Below are 17210 nucleotides of genomic sequence, written 5' to 3'. Positions count from 1 at the left end.
GACCCCACCCCCAACATCCACATCCCCAGCACCCCCAACACCCTCAACACCCTCAACACCCTCAACACCCTCAGCATCCTCAACACCCTCAACACCCTCAGCACCCGCACCATGGCCAGCATCCACGCCACCCGTCTCCCCATCATCGTGGCGGGCCGGCCCGAGGACCCCCACATGCTGGTCACCGCCCTGCACAGGACCAGGTTAGATGTAAAAAAATTTAAATCCCAACAATTCACCGATAAAAGTATAACCTTGGAAAATCACTGACAATACACAACTGCAACTACTTTACTACATTGATAAATTATCTGATGCTTTCTTTTACGTGTAAACGTTTTAAACGCTTTTTTTTCTATCGCAATGCCTGCTGTTCCAGTGATGTCTTTTGATCAGCAGTTCCTCCAGTTTCTGTCTGCTTTCTTTCCTCCATGCATGTTGCTGCTGGTGGCCTGTAACACTGCCTTTAACAGGATGACGACGAGGGCATTTGGGCATGATATTTGCTGCAACAACCAAAGCTCTTATATTGTTTTGAGGGGTGAGCTATGTTTAAAACTTTTCCACTTCATGATTCTCTCTGCCTACCGTGTCTGCTATATTTCATAACACTAGAAACAGCTGTGTGACATCTGGATTTGGGGATTTTGTTATCTCTCACATTCAGAAGATTCAGTCACTACAGGAGGAGCACAGCCATGCCATAATGTTGAAACACTACAGTACCCGGACAAACATGTATTACCTCCACTCAATCAACACTCAGCAATGGGACCTTTTGTTTATTTTCCGGGGGAAGGGAGGAGGCACTCAGGTGTCCAGGCCATGCGGGGAGACTGACAGCTGAGCAGGTGATTTCAAACATTTCATATTATTATGTATAATAAAATAATGTATATTTAAAACAAATTTCCATATGGCAATGATGTTCTTCTTCATTTTCTGGGCCATCTACTTCCTCCGACAGGATCACAGATAGAGGACTGAATTGGAAGGAATGGGACAGATGTTGATGCCGATGGGGAGACATGTATCAAATTCTTGCTTGGACAGGGCATGCGATCAACAAGGCAGCCCTGCATCAGAGCTCTCACACAGGTCACTTCACCTGTCTGTCACCAGCTCAACACTGAACCTCTTCAAGCCAACAATGCCCTCATGATCCTCCAAGCAGTGATCTCCCTTCAGTCTGCCAGCCCAGTATTTGTTCCTCATCCTTCTTCCTGTAATTGATTCAAGATCATGGTTGTCTTGCTGAATGTCTCACCTGCCTGACTGACTCCTCTGGCTGTGGTTCCCCCCCCCCCCCCCCCCCATCTGACCCCTCTACCTGGCTATAATGACCCTCATGACTCATTGTCCTTCTGTAGTCATAATCTTAATCATCTGATCATTTTGATGAGGTATTTTATCCTTTGTGGCACACATGGACCTCTTTTTTACCTTTATACATGCCCCCAAACAACATCTATTTCTAAAGAGGCTTATGCTCTGCATTTCTAAAAGTGATGTAGTGTCCCTTCACTTGCTTTTTCCACACACCAGATTTGAGTATTTTTTTTTTGTAATTTCTTATTGGTAAAAGGAAGAGTTTAGAGCTGACTGATAGTACGCCTTTAGCTCTGCCTGCAGGATCAGGGGTTTCCTTGGCTGCACGAGCAGGGCCATCCAGTTCTTGCGCTTGTTTTAGCCTCAAGGCTGTGGGTGCCATCCATGTTTCTCTTCATGTTACCTCATTTTAATCAGAAGTAGTCAAAAAAAAAAAACAATCTATGCAGATGTCAATTCAGAGTGAATGCATTTTTATTTACCCATCCTCACTCAGATTTATCAGTCAAAGTGTAATTAACCATCCAATCAGGGTGGCCAAGAGAGTGGTCAGAAACAATTAATCAGTCAGATTATTTTGAGTTTCTGAGACTATGCACCTCCTCCATGTTGCAGGATTTTTTACTAATGGTGCTTCTGCTGGTGCTCAAACTAAATGGTGTCAGAAGACCTGTTCAAGAGCATCTTTTAGTCCTTTTACAGTCAAGGAGCTTGATCCCACAATGGGCTTCACAAACCATCTCGTAAAGACTGCTTTGTACATACAATTTGACCTTGGGGTGCTTTGTGATCAACAATCACTTCAACACCCACGCAGAGGTGATCTCCCTCTAGGAATACTGCTACTATAAATACATTATAGACTATGAAGTGGAGGATGTTCAATAGATATTTTCCTGCTGGTCTATTTGTACCAGACACCCCAGTCTCTGACCTACAGTATGCTCCTGCTCCCCTCTCCCTTGTAATTCTCCTCTTCCAGCAGTAGTCTGTGTGACCTCCTCAATCATAGTGACTTGTTTTCTCCTTCTCAACAAGGTGGCTTGTGCCTCGTAAAAACTGTACACATATATTATAGATATACATATATTATACATATAGAGAGAAATCTATAGTGTGTCTATATGTGGTCAGAAAATCGTTTCAAACTGACAAGATAATATATGATTTTTTTTCTTCATGGTTATTTTTCTAACTGGCTGGACGTCAGAGATATGTCTTATTTAGAGTGTTGAGTGGTGTTATTTTCCTCTGATTTGTACATTGTGAGAAAACCCCTCAGCAGAAAGTAACATTCCCTGTCTGAAAACACAGGACAGCCCAAAAAGAAAGAAAATATATATATATATAAGAGCTTTAGAGCAGTTTATGGGAAATAGAGAAGAATATCCAAATCTATCTAGAAGTCTAGAAAAGAAGACATTATTACATTCCTTTCTTCAATGTGAAAACCTTTAGTTGAACACCACTTGGCTTGTGGTAACAACTTTGAACAAAAAAGACTGAACTTTGCAGCTCACATAAGTAGCAGTGAGATTATGTCTGCTGCACTCAGCAGTCAGAAACTTGCACTTGTGAGTGAGGACTATCACGTTTAACATCCAAGTGGAGGTTTAAGTGACTCTGTCAGGATGCATTTCTTTCGCGTGTTTGTCGTCGTTGTCGTTTGTAAACAGATGTGGTAACATATGTGACCGTGACGGCTGATTAAGTAGAAAAACCAACACACATTGGTGCAGTATAGTGGAAAATTAAATTAGACTGTTACAATCCCCTACTTCCTCTCCCTCCCCTCATGGTGCTTGTGTGTCTTCCTTATATGGCCAATTGTTGATCGTTGTATATAAATGTCTTTCCATCTACCCATCGATCCACAAACAGAGGTGATCCATGCATAGCCTTTTATGTGTCCGCTTCACATATGAACCTCTACAGTTCCTGTAACTGACCAAGAATTAAGTGATTGTGTGAAGCTTTTGTGTTAGTGTTTACAAATGTTACGAGAAAGGTCCTGATTTAGATTTTAGGGGAAAAAAGGGAAGACAATGCAAACAGACAGAGGAGCAAAAATCCTCTCACTTCACCATCAGGGGGGCGGAGTATGAATCCTCCATTTTCAGGTCCTTATCTACTGAATACTTGAAGTAGGGGGTTCTCCTACCATGGAATACCATATACGAATTACATGGTAGAAAACACAAACCATTTCAATTGTGCCCATGCATGCTGATTTTTACATAATGTGCCAACTGGAAGCGATGATATAAGGATAATCTCCTGTTCTCTATGCAGAGTGATTGCTTAACTGTTGTGTCAGAAAATAAGGTTTAGAAGACACAAAGGTTTAGAAGCTGGGGCTGGTTTCCTGGGCTTAGACGAAAGACAAATCCTGGTTGTGAATGACTGACTTCACATTCAGTGTGAGGTGGAGTCAAGAAGTCAAGTCTGCATCTGTACCTAGAAGCAGCCGTTTAGAGAGACTTGAATTGAAAGGCCTATAGGTCCACAAATAATTCTCAAAGGCCTTCATGAAAAAGGTCTGAAAAGCCTAACATACATTTTCACTTTATTCTTGTATACGGGTTGTTTTTCTTTTGCTGTATGTTGCTGAAAACTTTGGATTAAACAAATCACTGTGACCAATGCCAGAAACATTTTTGTTTTGACAGAACAAATATTGTTTACTTTTTTTATTCTTCATTTTTGTATTTAAGTTAGCTTTATTTTTTCTATTGTTTCATCTTATGGAATATGCCAGTTTGAGACTGTACTATTTGTATAAGTAAATGTTTTGAACTGTACAGTAAAGACCTAGGAACAAGTTCAATGTGAGTGTCCAGCATGCTGAATGATTACTTGTGTGAACGTGAGCTTATCTTCCATGAAGCATCATTCCTCTTCATTACTTCCATCTGCATCGTGCATTGTGACGGTGTGATGTTGTGTTTGAGAGTGATGTGCGTCTCACTTACTGTGTCCCCCCTAGTAGACAGCCTGTGCAGTTTTGTGAGAGTGCAGCATGTTTTCGGGGTTGCTTGTGTAAATTTATTCAGAAGAGAGAGAGAGAGAGAGAGAGAGAGAGAGTGTGTGTGTGTGTGTTTTTGTGTGTGTGTGTGTGTGTGTGTGTGTGTGTGTTTGTGTGTGTGTGTGTGTAGCTGCTTTAGCTGCTTTAATGGGGTTGCTTATGTGTGGATGTGTGTGAATGCAAATGAGAAATATCTATTTAAAAGAACTTTATCAAAGGAAGTCCCTAGATGAAAAAAAGCGAGATTGCCTCAGTTGAAGTATTGAATGAAGCATGGATACTCTGTGATGTTTTTTGTTTTTTAAACATAGGAGGCTGTCCTCAGTGCCCCGGTTTGCTATTGTATGTGCTGTATCAGAATATTACTATTGAGTGTTGGCCAGCTTGTTTATATCCATCAAATAAAGGTGACTTTCTTTCTGTCTCTGTTTGCAAATTTCTACTCAAAGTTAAAATCAGTTAAATCGTATCAGTTAATCGTTTTCTAGTACAAATACAAGTATGCGACTTGAGTGCATGGTATGAATCGTGTATGTTGTAACCAAGCACACTAGTAAGTAGAATTGTGCACTAATTTCATATCAGTTTAAATTTTAATACAACTTATTAGAATAATCTAGTCCTGTAATCATTACTGCAAAAACCAAACGATTGGAATACTGTAATACTATGTGGGTAGAATAGCAAAGTTCAGTAAACTTACTATTTCTATCTCCATCATTCCAATATCAAGTCCTAGGTTTTAATATTCAATAATTATACATTACTCAACAGATGGAAACATCAACAGTGTCCTGGAAAATGATAAAAAAAGAGGAATCCTGGACACACAGTATGTTGACACAGTACTTTTATTTCAGTGTTTTATATTCTTAAAACAAAATGTGCACTGTTATCCCAAAGTAGTTGACTTAACTAGAAATGTAAACCTTACCTTACCCTTTACCTTAAACTGTCTAAGTTTTTACACCAGGTGAAACTTAAGGGGTTACGTTATATTAACATAAAGCAGTAAGTTGATGTACAAATCAAGTTTATATTAGTAGTCATTACAAAAAAAAACATTTGTAAACAAAAAAGATTTCTTGTTGTCTAAAATAAGCCACTTACCAATACTAGATACATACTTTGTTAAATATGTTTTTTTTCCTTTGTGATGTACTCAATGCATTCCTTCTAAAGAAACAGTAAAAAACTCAATTATCCTAAAAAACAATGAAACTTTCCAATCTCCTGTGCTGTGTAGAGCAATTCACTCTAGAGACAGAAATTATTTATTTCCAATCTGTGTTCACTCCATCAGTCCCTACCCAGGTCTCTGTCATGAACAACTATAAATGTAGATAAACATGAATCCTAAATCAACAATACAAAACTAAAACCCAGATATAAACATATATGCACACCCAACCAACATTAACAGAACAATGTAAAAAAAAACACACACACTTTTACTAGGGCAATGACTGTTCAGAACATGTTTTTCCCATGAGCATTTGCATCGCTTTAGCGTAGAACAGTTCTAATGATCCCGCCCCTCCCATACAGAAGCTTAAGATTAGTTATCTCTGCTTGATAAGATCTGTGCACCACATACTGAAGCTGATCATTACAGGCAACTAACGATTTAGTAATAATTTTGTTTTTTAACAAATGACAGAATAAGTAGGGACTACTAGAGAAATATTACTATGTAGTATAAATGTGCACGTTACAAATGCAGTGCCATCGTTACTAAATGAGAAGCAAATCTATTACAGTACATGGTTTCTGCAAACATATTCAAACAAGATGTAAATTCTTCTTAATTCAAGCTACAATTGGTACCATTGTTTGTTGATGGCTCCAAATGCCAAAACAAAGTAGCTGCTTAAAAACAATAAAAAGCACTTTCAAGCTCATTACAAAAAAGTGATACAGCTGGACAGTTGTTTAAAGTGTGACATTTTATAGTAGCAGGGATTATCTTAGGCCTTGCTGGGCAGTGTCACATTAAATGCTAAAGTCGTTTTGAGCTTTAACGTCCCTTTAGGAAGCTGTCTAACAAACGGTCTCCCCTGTCAGAAAGCCAGTACCCTGCCATGGCTGCCACTGCTCCCATGAATACAGATGTGTAAACCAAATCCCCCTTAGCAGCCAGCGTGGCCAGAGCACAAAGCACCACCCCAAAGATCATCTGCTCCAGCACCTCCACCTCGTCATCCTGAATATCCTCAAACAGACCTTTTCCCTGAACACCTGCAAAGGGAGTTAAACATGTGAGAGGTTGCAGTTTGTTGCAATATTCACATGATTGTGTGTATGATGAGACTCACCAGGCTGCTGCTTCTTCACACAGACGCCGTCCCTATGGATGAATCCTGCAGCACAGTCACAGCGGAAGGAGCCTTCTGTGTTGGTACAAATCTCATCCAGACCATGACAGGTAAGTACCCTGTCACTACATTCGTCTATATCTACAAAAACAAAGATATCATCTCATCAGAGACTTGTATATCCCCAGGAGCACATAAGGAATGCATGCTGATGAAAAAATACTTTAAACATATTCTCTTTTTAAGCAATTACCCAAACACTTGGACCCTGTCAGTGTGTACCCAGAGGCACATTTCCTGCAGCGTGCTGGTCCGCTACCCATACAGCCCACACAGGCCGGGTCACAGCCTGAGGAAAGAGTGACCATTTCATTTCTTTATTTACAAAACAATGTATATGAGTGAAATGTGCATTAGCGTAATTTAATATTTAGGCTCTCCGGGGAAGCCATTAATATGGAACAAGCATACAACTGTAGCTACGTGTGTTATGCGTGACACTTTGTAGATGTGCGTGATCTAATGCCTCCTGTTACAAGAGTTCATGCAGTGTTGCTTGAGCTGTATACAACACAGTATATGGATGGCGTTTTTAGTTTACAATACATTATTATTATTTATTTTGTCTGATAACTTTTTACCACTTTTTTTGTGGTTTGGGGGCTCAGTTTGCCTGGATTAGTCAGTGACAAGTTCAACTGAAAGGGAAAGACAACTTTTTTTTTTAACTGATTAATGAATTGTTCAAGCCATTTTTCAGTCAAATATGTCAATCTTTCACTGGTTCCAGCTGCCCAATGGTTAGGATTTTTCTGCATCTTTCTCTTTTATTTCACTTTAAATTAAATATCTTTATAAATTTGACTGCTGGTTGAGCAAAACAACTTGAGGACACATCTGACAATTTAATTTAATTTCTACTCCTTTAGAAAAGCCTTCATGTTGTGTTTTAACTCCAATTCTAAATAACTGACCTCTGCACTCAAAGGAGCCATCTGTATTGAAGCAGTAGCTGTTTGTGGGACAGATACCCAGCTCCGTGCCACACTCATCAACGTCTAAAACAGATCAAAACAGAAAAACATTTAGAACAGTAGTGTGCACGATTTATGCCATACACATATGTGATAATAGCTTTTGTATACAGTACCTACACAGGTGTTATTATGGAGTGTCCATCCTGCTTTACATTCCTCACACTGGTCACTTTCTGGGCCTGAACACTTGCTGCAGGTATCTGGACAGCTGTGCACCTGAACAGCCAACAGACAACAAAGCCAGGCAGCCTGCAGCGGGTTCCTGTGAAGCATCCTTACTCCCACTTGTCCCATCAGGTCCACAAGATACATTTGTTTCTCTCCTAAGTATCACACTCAGGTTGTTAAATGATTCTTGCAAGTTAAGAACAAATGGCTGACAGAATAAAGTAGGCTATATGTGACTCTACCTGAAAAAAAGAAAAGAAGCTCCACCAGGTATAAAACAGACTTTAGGAGTCTGTTTGTGGCACTAAGGGTGGAAAGTAACTATGTACATTTTACCCAATTACTTTACTTTTGTATTTTAATTGTACTATATGCAACTTTATACTTCTACTTCACTACATGCAAGAGACATTACATTGTACTTTTTACTTCACTACAGTAATCTGACAGCAAATATTTATTACTACTTACTGCCATACTTCTGTACCTTTACAAATAGCGCACCAATCATTTAAGTGGACCTGAATACAAACTCTAGTCAAAAGTTAAGGGTTTTACTGTACCTCCTTTAACTGCGTCGTGTTTGAACTCTGTCCTCCTAAGTATAGTTTAAATGCTGAGAACACAGCCGACACGCGCTTTTCCCACTTCAACACTCCTTTGTATTTGATTGAAGAAATCAAACCACACATCTTGAGCGGGCGGACCATTCACCACCCTCAAAGCACCGCCCCGCCGGGATGTAATGAAAATTATTAACAAGCACTTCTGTGTGTCCTGAAAATGACACCAGATTGCACCAATAAAAGCCCCCGCCCTTCATTCAGAGATGGCCAATCACCATCCGGAATCGGCCATGCACTAAAACAAGCACATTTATTTATAGACAAGTGTTGACAGACTTATAGTACATCGATATAATTAGTCTGTAAGAGTTTAGGTCAAAGGATTTTTTCTTCCTCAACAAATTTGATGAGAAGACAACAACAAAAAATTATTTAATTCTTTAAAAAGTAGTCTGTGTAGCCAAAGCCTTGTATACCGTATTCCTCTGCGTCATAGACCATTGTTATGGTCCGAAAAACACTAAAAACACTTTTAACATTGGTGCACTTTGTGACATTTCCCTTCAACAATGAACAGTTGAGTCAGTCCCACAAACTCCTCCTGCTGCCCAGCTGTTTGCTAACACATCAAATCTGCAGCTGAAAATAGTCCCAAACAAATGACTCTGATTTAAGTAACGTTAAAACTAAAACTTGCAGTGTACAGCCGTTTGTTAAGAAATTACTTAACATCTTAAGGAAAAATAAACCGGTTTGAGTTCTGGTAATTCCAGACAGAGAAGTGTAGTTGATAAAAGTAATGAGGGATGGATGTGTTGGTCATGTCATGGCATTTTTTTTAACATGACAACAATATATATCATTGCCAGTCAGCCTTTAGTGACCTCTATTTATCTTATCCACAATTTAGATGAACATTCATTCATATATACGCACAGATAATATGCAACAATAATTTATGGGAACTTTAGAGGCGTTGTCCCCAAGTTTCTCTCAACGGCAACATATTTACACTGTGATGCCATCTGCTTGTCTTTTCCCTCTTTGGTCTTTGCACTCCATTTCCAACTTGTCCATGTCCTCCTACCTGACCCCCTCCCTGTAAGTTCAGACAACAGAGCCTGAATCTGAGAGGGAAGCTGGAACAGGGGCAGCCCCTGAAGAAGCTCCGGTAGTCTTTTGTCAATGCTTGGATGGGAGTCAAATTCCACCAGAAGAAAACGTTCTCCAGCTATGCCCAGCTGCTTTGCCGCTTGAATGAGGAACAGGGAGGCCGTGAACACATCAGAGTAAGGGGAACATATCTGAGGGAGACCGTTGTCTCCCTTCATCTTGCTAACCGCTTCATTCCCATGGGTCCATTCCTCTGCTCTCTCCAAGGCTTTTGGGGTCAAGACAAGCACAATTCGGCCACCCAGGCTTTTCATCTCCAACAACTGGGAGTGCAGCCATGGCAGAGGCCCCATAGTGCACTGCTCCTTCCTGCTCCACTGATCCACAGACACCCTGAAGCCCTGGTTAAAGAGCTGGGAGCCAAGCCGACACACTGACTCTGAAACACCATCATCCACATCCGGGGGGCTCAGCAACACCACCATATGACCGTTTCTGCCAACTTCAGAGAGTAAAAACATGGGGCAGGGAGGGGGGGGGGCAATGTCAGAGAGTTCTCCAATCATGACTTATTGATCCTTTTTTATAACAATTAGTAGTATTAAAAGAAAATACTCACTCTTTACAAATCCGCCATGATGCCAGCTCCATGCCCATTCTATAAAATTAAAAAATTAAAAGTAAACATACAACAGGGCTAAGCAGAAATACACTACAGGGATATGTATCATGTCAGTGCACAAATAAATGATTCTTTGAACTTTAAATGTGGGTAAAATGAACGCATACTGCACACTTTATGAACAATCCCCAGATATAGTGAACAACATTTGGTCTGTGTGGCAAATGAAATGACCATTTCTGGTAAGTGCTTGAGGAAATACAGTTAACGTTGGACAGCGCATTTTATCATGGGTTGGTTACAAATTCAGGACCAGAGAAATTAAACACTGCTTTGTCTTCTTTGTGCACGGTATCTTTGTCCTGGTATTCTTACATGTTTAAGACACTTAATGCAAAAAGAAAAAAAAGAAAACTCACTCTTGACAAAGTCATGAAGGAGATAAAATATGAGCACAGTCAAGCAAACCAGCAGCATGACACCAACAACCAGGAGAATCCACTGTGATCTGTCTGCAAGTAGGCCAAGGACAAAAGAAAACCCTGTTCATAAAAGGTTAAAGAAACAGGTGCTGTATGCAAAATTGTCCCAACTTTCAGACTCACTGTTTTTTAAACAGAATGGACCCAGCACACGTCCCATTCCCTTTAGTTCCACCTTCACAAATGGATAAACATAAATGAGTTACTGAACATTGGTAACTAAATAAATATACTGTATGACTCACAGACGGTTGTGAAAACTTTACCATCACACATGCTGAGAGCTGAACGTGGATGTCTTCAAACACCCTTATTGTCTCCTAAAGAGGACACAATCGTACATCTTGGGTTATTAAAGACTCATGCTGTGCAGCCAGGCGTTTCCAAAGTTTCCAATGATACCAAACATGTCATTTGAGAATTGGATAAATGTGTATAACGTTTAGCATCTTGAATATTATACTTCAACAAAGCTAGTTTGTTCAGTTTAAACATTATACAGCTGCAAATTAAAAGTTGAGATAAGCTGATACACACGAAAATATTGAGTACATACAGTATATGTGTGTGTGTGTGTGTGTGTATGGTGCTTTCATAGCAGATGGGATTTTAAAAAATTGAGGAAAAAATGCATTTTTGAAGTTGACAAAAACAAACATGGCAGGCATAAAACGAAGGATACAACCCTCAGTATTCACGTTTCTTACCCACTGCCCTTTGCTGTTTTGTCTCCATGTGCCATTTTCCAGCTGTTGTCTAAAGCCCTTCACTTCTCTGCAGTAGCTGTTCTCTTTCTGGCAGGGCCACACTTCACCCTCCAGCCTGCAGGGGGCAGACAGGTTCCATGACAGCATTGTATGGTAGTTGTTCATTGGACCCAGACTTACACAGACTGACACATTCTGCCATACGCTCCTTTGGAAAAAATCTAAAATAGACACAGAGGAAACTTCAGCAAACCAATGGTAAACTATTCACTATTCATCATGTGAAACCAGAAAGAAAGTGACATCTCACCTGTGTTATTAATAAAAGGGCAGCTTTGAGTACGCATAGGCCTCTGATCATCCTCATCCCATACCTACGCGCACACACACACACACACACGCACTAGTCATAAAGTTCTGTGTAGACACAACACTGTTGATACTGTAGATGTGGTACGTAGCCATGAGTAATCATGATTTTTAAGTGATGGTACCTGAAGACACATGCAGGGGGTCACAGAATGCAGAGGGATGGTTGTCCTATTCCAGCTCTATAAAGTAACATTTAACACATCATGGCTTTAATAAGAGTGATAACCCAGTGGTGGAGAGTGACTATAGGAACATTTACCCAAGTACTTTTGGTAAACTGTACTTTACTTGACTTCCATTTTATGTTACTTCCTATTGAATTTCAGAAAGAGAAGGCTCAAGCCGAGACACAATGGTGTATTTTGATTCATGGATATGTTTTTTCTGACCTTTTTGGTCAAAACTCTCTCTCTTTTCTGATTCACTGGCTCTATTTCATGCTTTTTCTTGTATACAGTGGGGCTTGAAAGTTTGAGCGTCCCAGGAAAAAAAATTGTAATATTGTGCATAAAGAAGCCAAGAAAAGATGGAAAAATCTCTAAAAAGCATCAAATGACAGATTAGACATTCGTGTAATATGTCACAAAAAGTTAGATTTCATTTCCATCATTTACACTTTCAAAATAACAGAAAACAAAAAAATTGTGTCAGCAAAAGTTTGGGTGCCCTGCAGAGCCATTACCTTGTACTGCCCCTTTTGGCAAGTATCACAGCTTGGAAACTCTTCTTTTGCCAGCCGAGAGTCTTTCAATTCTTGTTTGAGGTATCTTCTCCCATTCTTCCTTCCAAAAGTCTTCCAGTTCTTTGAAATTTCGGGGCTGTCCGTCACGCACTGCTCTTTTAAGGTCTGTCCATAGATTTTCAATTATGTTGCGGTCAGAAGATTGTGAAGGCCATGGCAAAACCTTCAGTTTACGCCTCTTGATGTAATCCACCATGGATTTTGAGGTGTGTTAAGGAACATTATCCATTTGTAGAAGCCATCCTCTCTTTAACTTCAGCTTTTTCACAGATGTCATCAAGTTTGCGTCCCAAATTTGCTGACATTTTATTAAATCCATTTTTACTTCTACTCGCAAAGTGTTCCCTTTGCCACTGGCTGCAATACAACCTCAAAGCATGATTGATCCGGCCCCATACTAAACAGCTGGACAGAGGTTATTTTCATTAAATTCTGTGCCCTTTTTTCTCCAAAAATGACTTGTCAATTGCGGCCAAAAGTTCTATTTTTACCTCAACATAACTTGTTTCCACAATGCATCAGGCTTGTCTGTATGTTCATTTGCAAACTTCAAACGCTGATTTTTGTGGTAAGGACGTAGATGAGGTTTTCTTCTGATGACTCTTCTATGAAGACCATATTTGTACAATTATCTCTTTATATTGCAATGGTGTACCACAACTCCAGTGTTTGCCAGGTCTTTCTAGATGGATCGTGCAGTCAAACGTGGGTTATGACTTGCTTTTCTCACAAACCTGCGAGCGGTTCTGTCTGATATTTTTCTTGGTCTTCCAGATCTTGCTTTAACTTCCACTGTTCCTGATGACGGCCATTTCTTAATTACATTCCGAACAGAGGATATTGGGATCTGAAAACACTTCGCTATCTTCTTATAGCCTTCTCCTGCTTTGTGAGTGTCAACTATTTTCAGTTTCAGGTTTCCAGACAACTGCTTAGAAGGTGCTGATTTTTGGGGCAAGATCATATGAGTTTAAAGATTGACATCACCTGGTCTTTCCAGACAATGACTGAGAACAATCCATGACACTGTCAGGTCTCAACTTTCCAAAGGGGGCGGTGCATGCTAAAAACTCTGCGGGGTGCCCAAACTTTTGCAGACGCCATTTTTTTGTTTTCTGTTATTTTGAAAGTGTAAATGATGGAAATAAAATCTAGCTTTTTATTACATATTATATGAATGTCTAATCTGTCACTCGATGCCTTTTTCCATCTTTTCTTGGCTTCTTTATGCACATTAATACAATAATTTTTACCTGTGGTGCCCAAAATTTTGAGGCCCACTGTATGGTAATAAAATTAATATATGCAGAGTTTAGACTGCTGATTGGACAAAATACTTAAAATATGCCAAGTTGAGCTTTTGGAAATTGTGATTTGTAATTCCTACAAATGTGGACATTTTTATTAACAAAAGGATTAATTGAGAAACTAATGGGCAGATTGATCATTAACGACAATGCTTATTGTCTAATACATATTGTTGAGTGTACTACTATGCAAACATTTTAAATACAAAACATGATCAGCTTGTAAAATAGGATGCATTGCTGTACCAAATGCATGGGTAATAATAATGTTTTGAACTTTCACTTCAGTCTGTTGCTCTTTTTTACATTGTTTTGTTACATTTACATAAGCAAAGGATCTGAATACTTTCTTTACCTCTGCAAAAAGAAGCAAAAAACATATATTAATAACTGTGACTGCCCCCAAAATTAGCACAGATATCTAACACTGACCTGACATATTCCATTCTTCTCATACTGGACACAAACAAAGGGGAGGCTTTTATTCCTGCCAAACTGCAGCTCCACCCAATTCATCTTTTGGTCAACTACACAGCTGAAACTTGGCCCTGAAAGAAAGGAAAGAAAAAAATGGTTAGTTTCCCCAAATAATAAAATTAGACAGCACAAGTAAAACCAACACATATTAAACAAATTATGCAGGGGATTGCTCACCATGACACTCTTTTACATGTTCCTTCTGCTCCTGGACGCAAACTGAAGAAAGATGATATGTGTCACTACTGGAAGCTAGTTATAAGTTCAAAGGTGCTTTGTAGTTAGAAGACCAGACGTCATACCTTCATCTAGAGAAGGAGCATCAACTTTTTGCAATAGCTTTGGTTGTGCAGAAGAATGAACAATCACATGGCTGCTGAAGGAAATCCCAGCAGGTTTAGTAATCTTCACTATAATCTATAGAAGTCAGAAACACACACACACACACACACACAAACACACACACACACACACACACACACATACACACACACACACATCGTTTACACGACAAGATGAGCAGAAGTGAGCATACAGTACATCCCTATTGACAGTACAGACTTTATATTCCAGTACAGGGAGTCTACAGTACCTTTGCTTGGTTTTGCAGAGTAAGAGCTGTATGATTAACCGTGAACTCCACCTTCTTGCACGTGGGCATCATGGTAGGTACACTGTAACACACTGTCACAGACGCTGTTGCAACAGAAACAAGGTGTGGCTGAGAATTCATGGAAACATACCTGTAGAAAACTTCCACTTCCAACACACACGCAATACCAGTATTTCGTCATGTATCAACCCATTACACTAACTATGAACTAAGTATACATAACATATTGAAGGCCTACATATATTGTTTTTTCATAAAATACCTTTTTTTTGTTTTACTGTGACTCATTCACTCCACTAGATTCAAGTTGATTACAGTAAACATGTTAGCCTGTTTATTATCTGTCTAGGTTGCTCAATCAACAATGAAAATAAAGCCAAAAATGAAATTTCTCTATGGTGTTAAAGTTACAAAAAAAATGACAAGGAAATGACACAAACATGCTCAAAATAGTTTCCACTATCAATAACCATGTGACGGTAATGTAAATAAGCAGCCATGATGGTAGACCATCAATTTAAAGCAGGGTATATTAACCCCCAGTCATATTATAGTTATATTAACCCCAATTGAACCCAGTGTGGGATTAAACAAGTCTATCTTATCTTATCTTATCTTAACGTGGTATACGTGGGAGACAATGACATAAAAGGCTCATTAATGGATTTAAGCGTACAAAACAACCTGTATGGTCATTTAATAACAAGTGATAATGTGACAGTAGACTACATTGGTAGCTTTAGTTTTTACCTTTTGGATTCCTCTCTGTCACCTCGCTATAATCCTCTTCCCCATACCCAGAGCTTTCATCCTCATTGACTTTATCCAGATGGATGTTTATCTCTATGTCTATCATCAGACATAATGTACATGGTGCACTGTCTCTGCAGCAGAGCTTGATAGATGGAGTCAGTTTTTGGACATACACAGCATTGTTGTCCTCTGCTACAGTCTGGGTCATGAGCACATGGCTCATGATGGTGCAATCAGAGAGACCCTAAAAGGAGACAGAATTTGACATATGTTTAATGTTTGGCATCACATTTGCAGTGAATGTTATCTGGATGGTAAATGTTTGCTGTTCAGAGGGCTGTGTTATGGACATACACCAGCCCTGTGTAGTGAAAAGAGGGCAGATGGCCAAACCCCTGTGTCTAATTAAATGTTTGCAAACAAAACACTTTATCAGTAAAAGGTCAAATTAAAATGTCACAGCAGGCTAGAGTAGTAAAAGGAAATTAAAAGTGTAATCTGTCAATAAAAACTATATGTACACTACTGCGACACAGGAAATGTAGGTCCAGTACCTGTGAGCAAATGACTTCATATTCAGGAATCTCCAAACCATAGACTGACATGCATAGAGTCAGTACAATGCACCAAATGGACTGTACAGGAAGAAACATTTTGCCTGGGGACACATCAAAAGATTTAAGTCCTACAGCATTTTTCACCAAACATCTTTCTACAGGAGCAACATGACAGCTTTGTTAAACAAGCTCAGTGTCTTTGTCCTTATCGTGACTTAAGGGTGGAAAATCAACTTGATGATATCCTGGCTGAAACTGCACACTGGCATGGGAGGCAGTGAATTGAGACAAACTGTTTAAGAAGCTGGTTGATGGACTTTTCTTTTGGTCATTGCCTAGGGAAGAAGAGACATACATAAATGCAAGCAGGTACATGCAGTTGTTTCTTCATAGCAACAATGGCAACCGTTTGTTCTTTCGATATAAACAGGCTCCAACTGTTTTCTGTTCTGCTGACTAATTCAATTTTTCAAGTTCACAAATCTCTTTATAGACATAATTCCTGAGAACTGGATGGTCTCTTCTTAAAACAACTTGAAGCATTTCAGTAAAACAGCTAACATGAACAAGAAGAACATATGCAAGAACATATGTACGGTAACATCAGAAATGATATCAAATTATATTAGTAGCCTCATAAAAAGCAACATCTTACTTACTGTTTTAGTAATCCACTGTAGTTCCTCTCCTCAGACCAGGTGTACACATTGTCACAGTTGCCCAGAAGTGTTTGAGTCAGGTGAAAATTGAACCATGCAGTGCGTCACAATCCTTTCTCAGGAAAAGTCCCTCCCTCCCTCTTTCTCTCTCTCTCCCTCCCTTACTCCCTCCCTCCCTGTCTCACCCCCTCTCGCTCTCTCTCTCCTTGTTTGTCTATCTCTGATTTAGTCCCTTACCAGGTCAAAATGCACATAACTTCCTGCTCTGAAGTCCTTCTTACAGTGTAACCACCATGACTTACTGTAGACAGGTCCAAGTCTAACTTTTTCCTTTTCTTTTGAACACAAGACTTAATTTTAAAGAGT

At 39.5% G+C, this 17210-nt stretch overlaps 3 protein-coding genes across 5 annotated transcripts in view; 1 reads left to right on the top strand and 2 right to left on the bottom strand.

The window, feature by feature from the left end:
- The window catches only part of LOC117943421 (ERC protein 2-like), a 37260-nt gene extending 32482 nt beyond the window's left edge, over positions 1–4778 (top strand). The window contains exons 19-22 of the mRNA XM_034869534.1: positions 140–203; positions 474–541; positions 668–851; positions 968–4778. Of these exons, the coding sequence (XP_034725425.1) occupies positions 140–203; positions 474–500 (91 nt within the window). The 3' untranslated portion in view covers positions 501–541; positions 668–851; positions 968–4778. The remainder of the gene's footprint in view (positions 1–139; positions 204–473; positions 542–667; positions 852–967) is intronic.
- Positions 4779–5458: 680 nt separating this feature from the next.
- LOC117943833 (protein disulfide isomerase Creld1) lies at positions 5459–8612 on the bottom strand. Of its 2 annotated transcripts, none has more exons than XM_034870203.1 (6): positions 8438–8612; positions 7820–7922; positions 7644–7727; positions 6923–7018; positions 6670–6810; positions 5459–6592 (listed from the first exon to the last, which is right to left on the bottom strand). In XM_034870203.1, exons 1-6 carry the CDS (start codon positions 8582–8584, stop codon positions 6372–6374), a joined length of 792 nt encoding a protein of 263 aa, XP_034726094.1. In that variant the 5' UTR covers positions 8585–8612; the 3' UTR covers positions 5459–6371. The 2 variants fall into 2 exon arrangements, with proteins under 2 accessions (XP_034726094.1, XP_034726095.1); XM_034870204.1 differs by having other exon boundaries at positions 7820–8029; positions 8438–8546.
- A 119-nt stretch (positions 8613–8731) lies between these two features.
- Positions 8732–17000, bottom strand: LOC117943832 (interleukin-17 receptor C-like). Of its 2 annotated transcripts, none has more exons than XM_034870201.1 (15): positions 16845–17000; positions 16183–16520; positions 15626–15872; positions 14855–14958; positions 14565–14679; positions 14440–14481; positions 14218–14333; positions 11859–11915; positions 11675–11738; positions 11365–11585; positions 10924–10977; positions 10781–10832; positions 10595–10699; positions 10173–10211; positions 8732–10055 (listed from the first exon to the last, which is right to left on the bottom strand). In XM_034870201.1, the coding sequence occupies exons 2-15, from the start codon at positions 16279–16281 to the stop codon at positions 9397–9399; spliced, it is 1974 nt and encodes a 657-aa protein (XP_034726092.1). In that variant the 5' UTR covers positions 16282–16520; positions 16845–17000; the 3' UTR covers positions 8732–9396. The 2 variants fall into 2 exon arrangements, with proteins under 2 accessions (XP_034726092.1, XP_034726093.1); XM_034870202.1 differs by having other exon boundaries at positions 10595–10690.
- Positions 17001–17210: the final 210 nt, after the last annotated feature.

Source organism: Etheostoma cragini, chromosome 4 (genome assembly GCF_013103735.1).
Source record: "Etheostoma cragini isolate CJK2018 chromosome 4, CSU_Ecrag_1.0, whole genome shotgun sequence".
NCBI classification, from domain to species: Eukaryota; Metazoa; Chordata; class Actinopteri; order Perciformes; family Percidae; genus Etheostoma; species Etheostoma cragini.
This window is presented reverse-complemented; position numbering and strand designations above follow the sequence as displayed.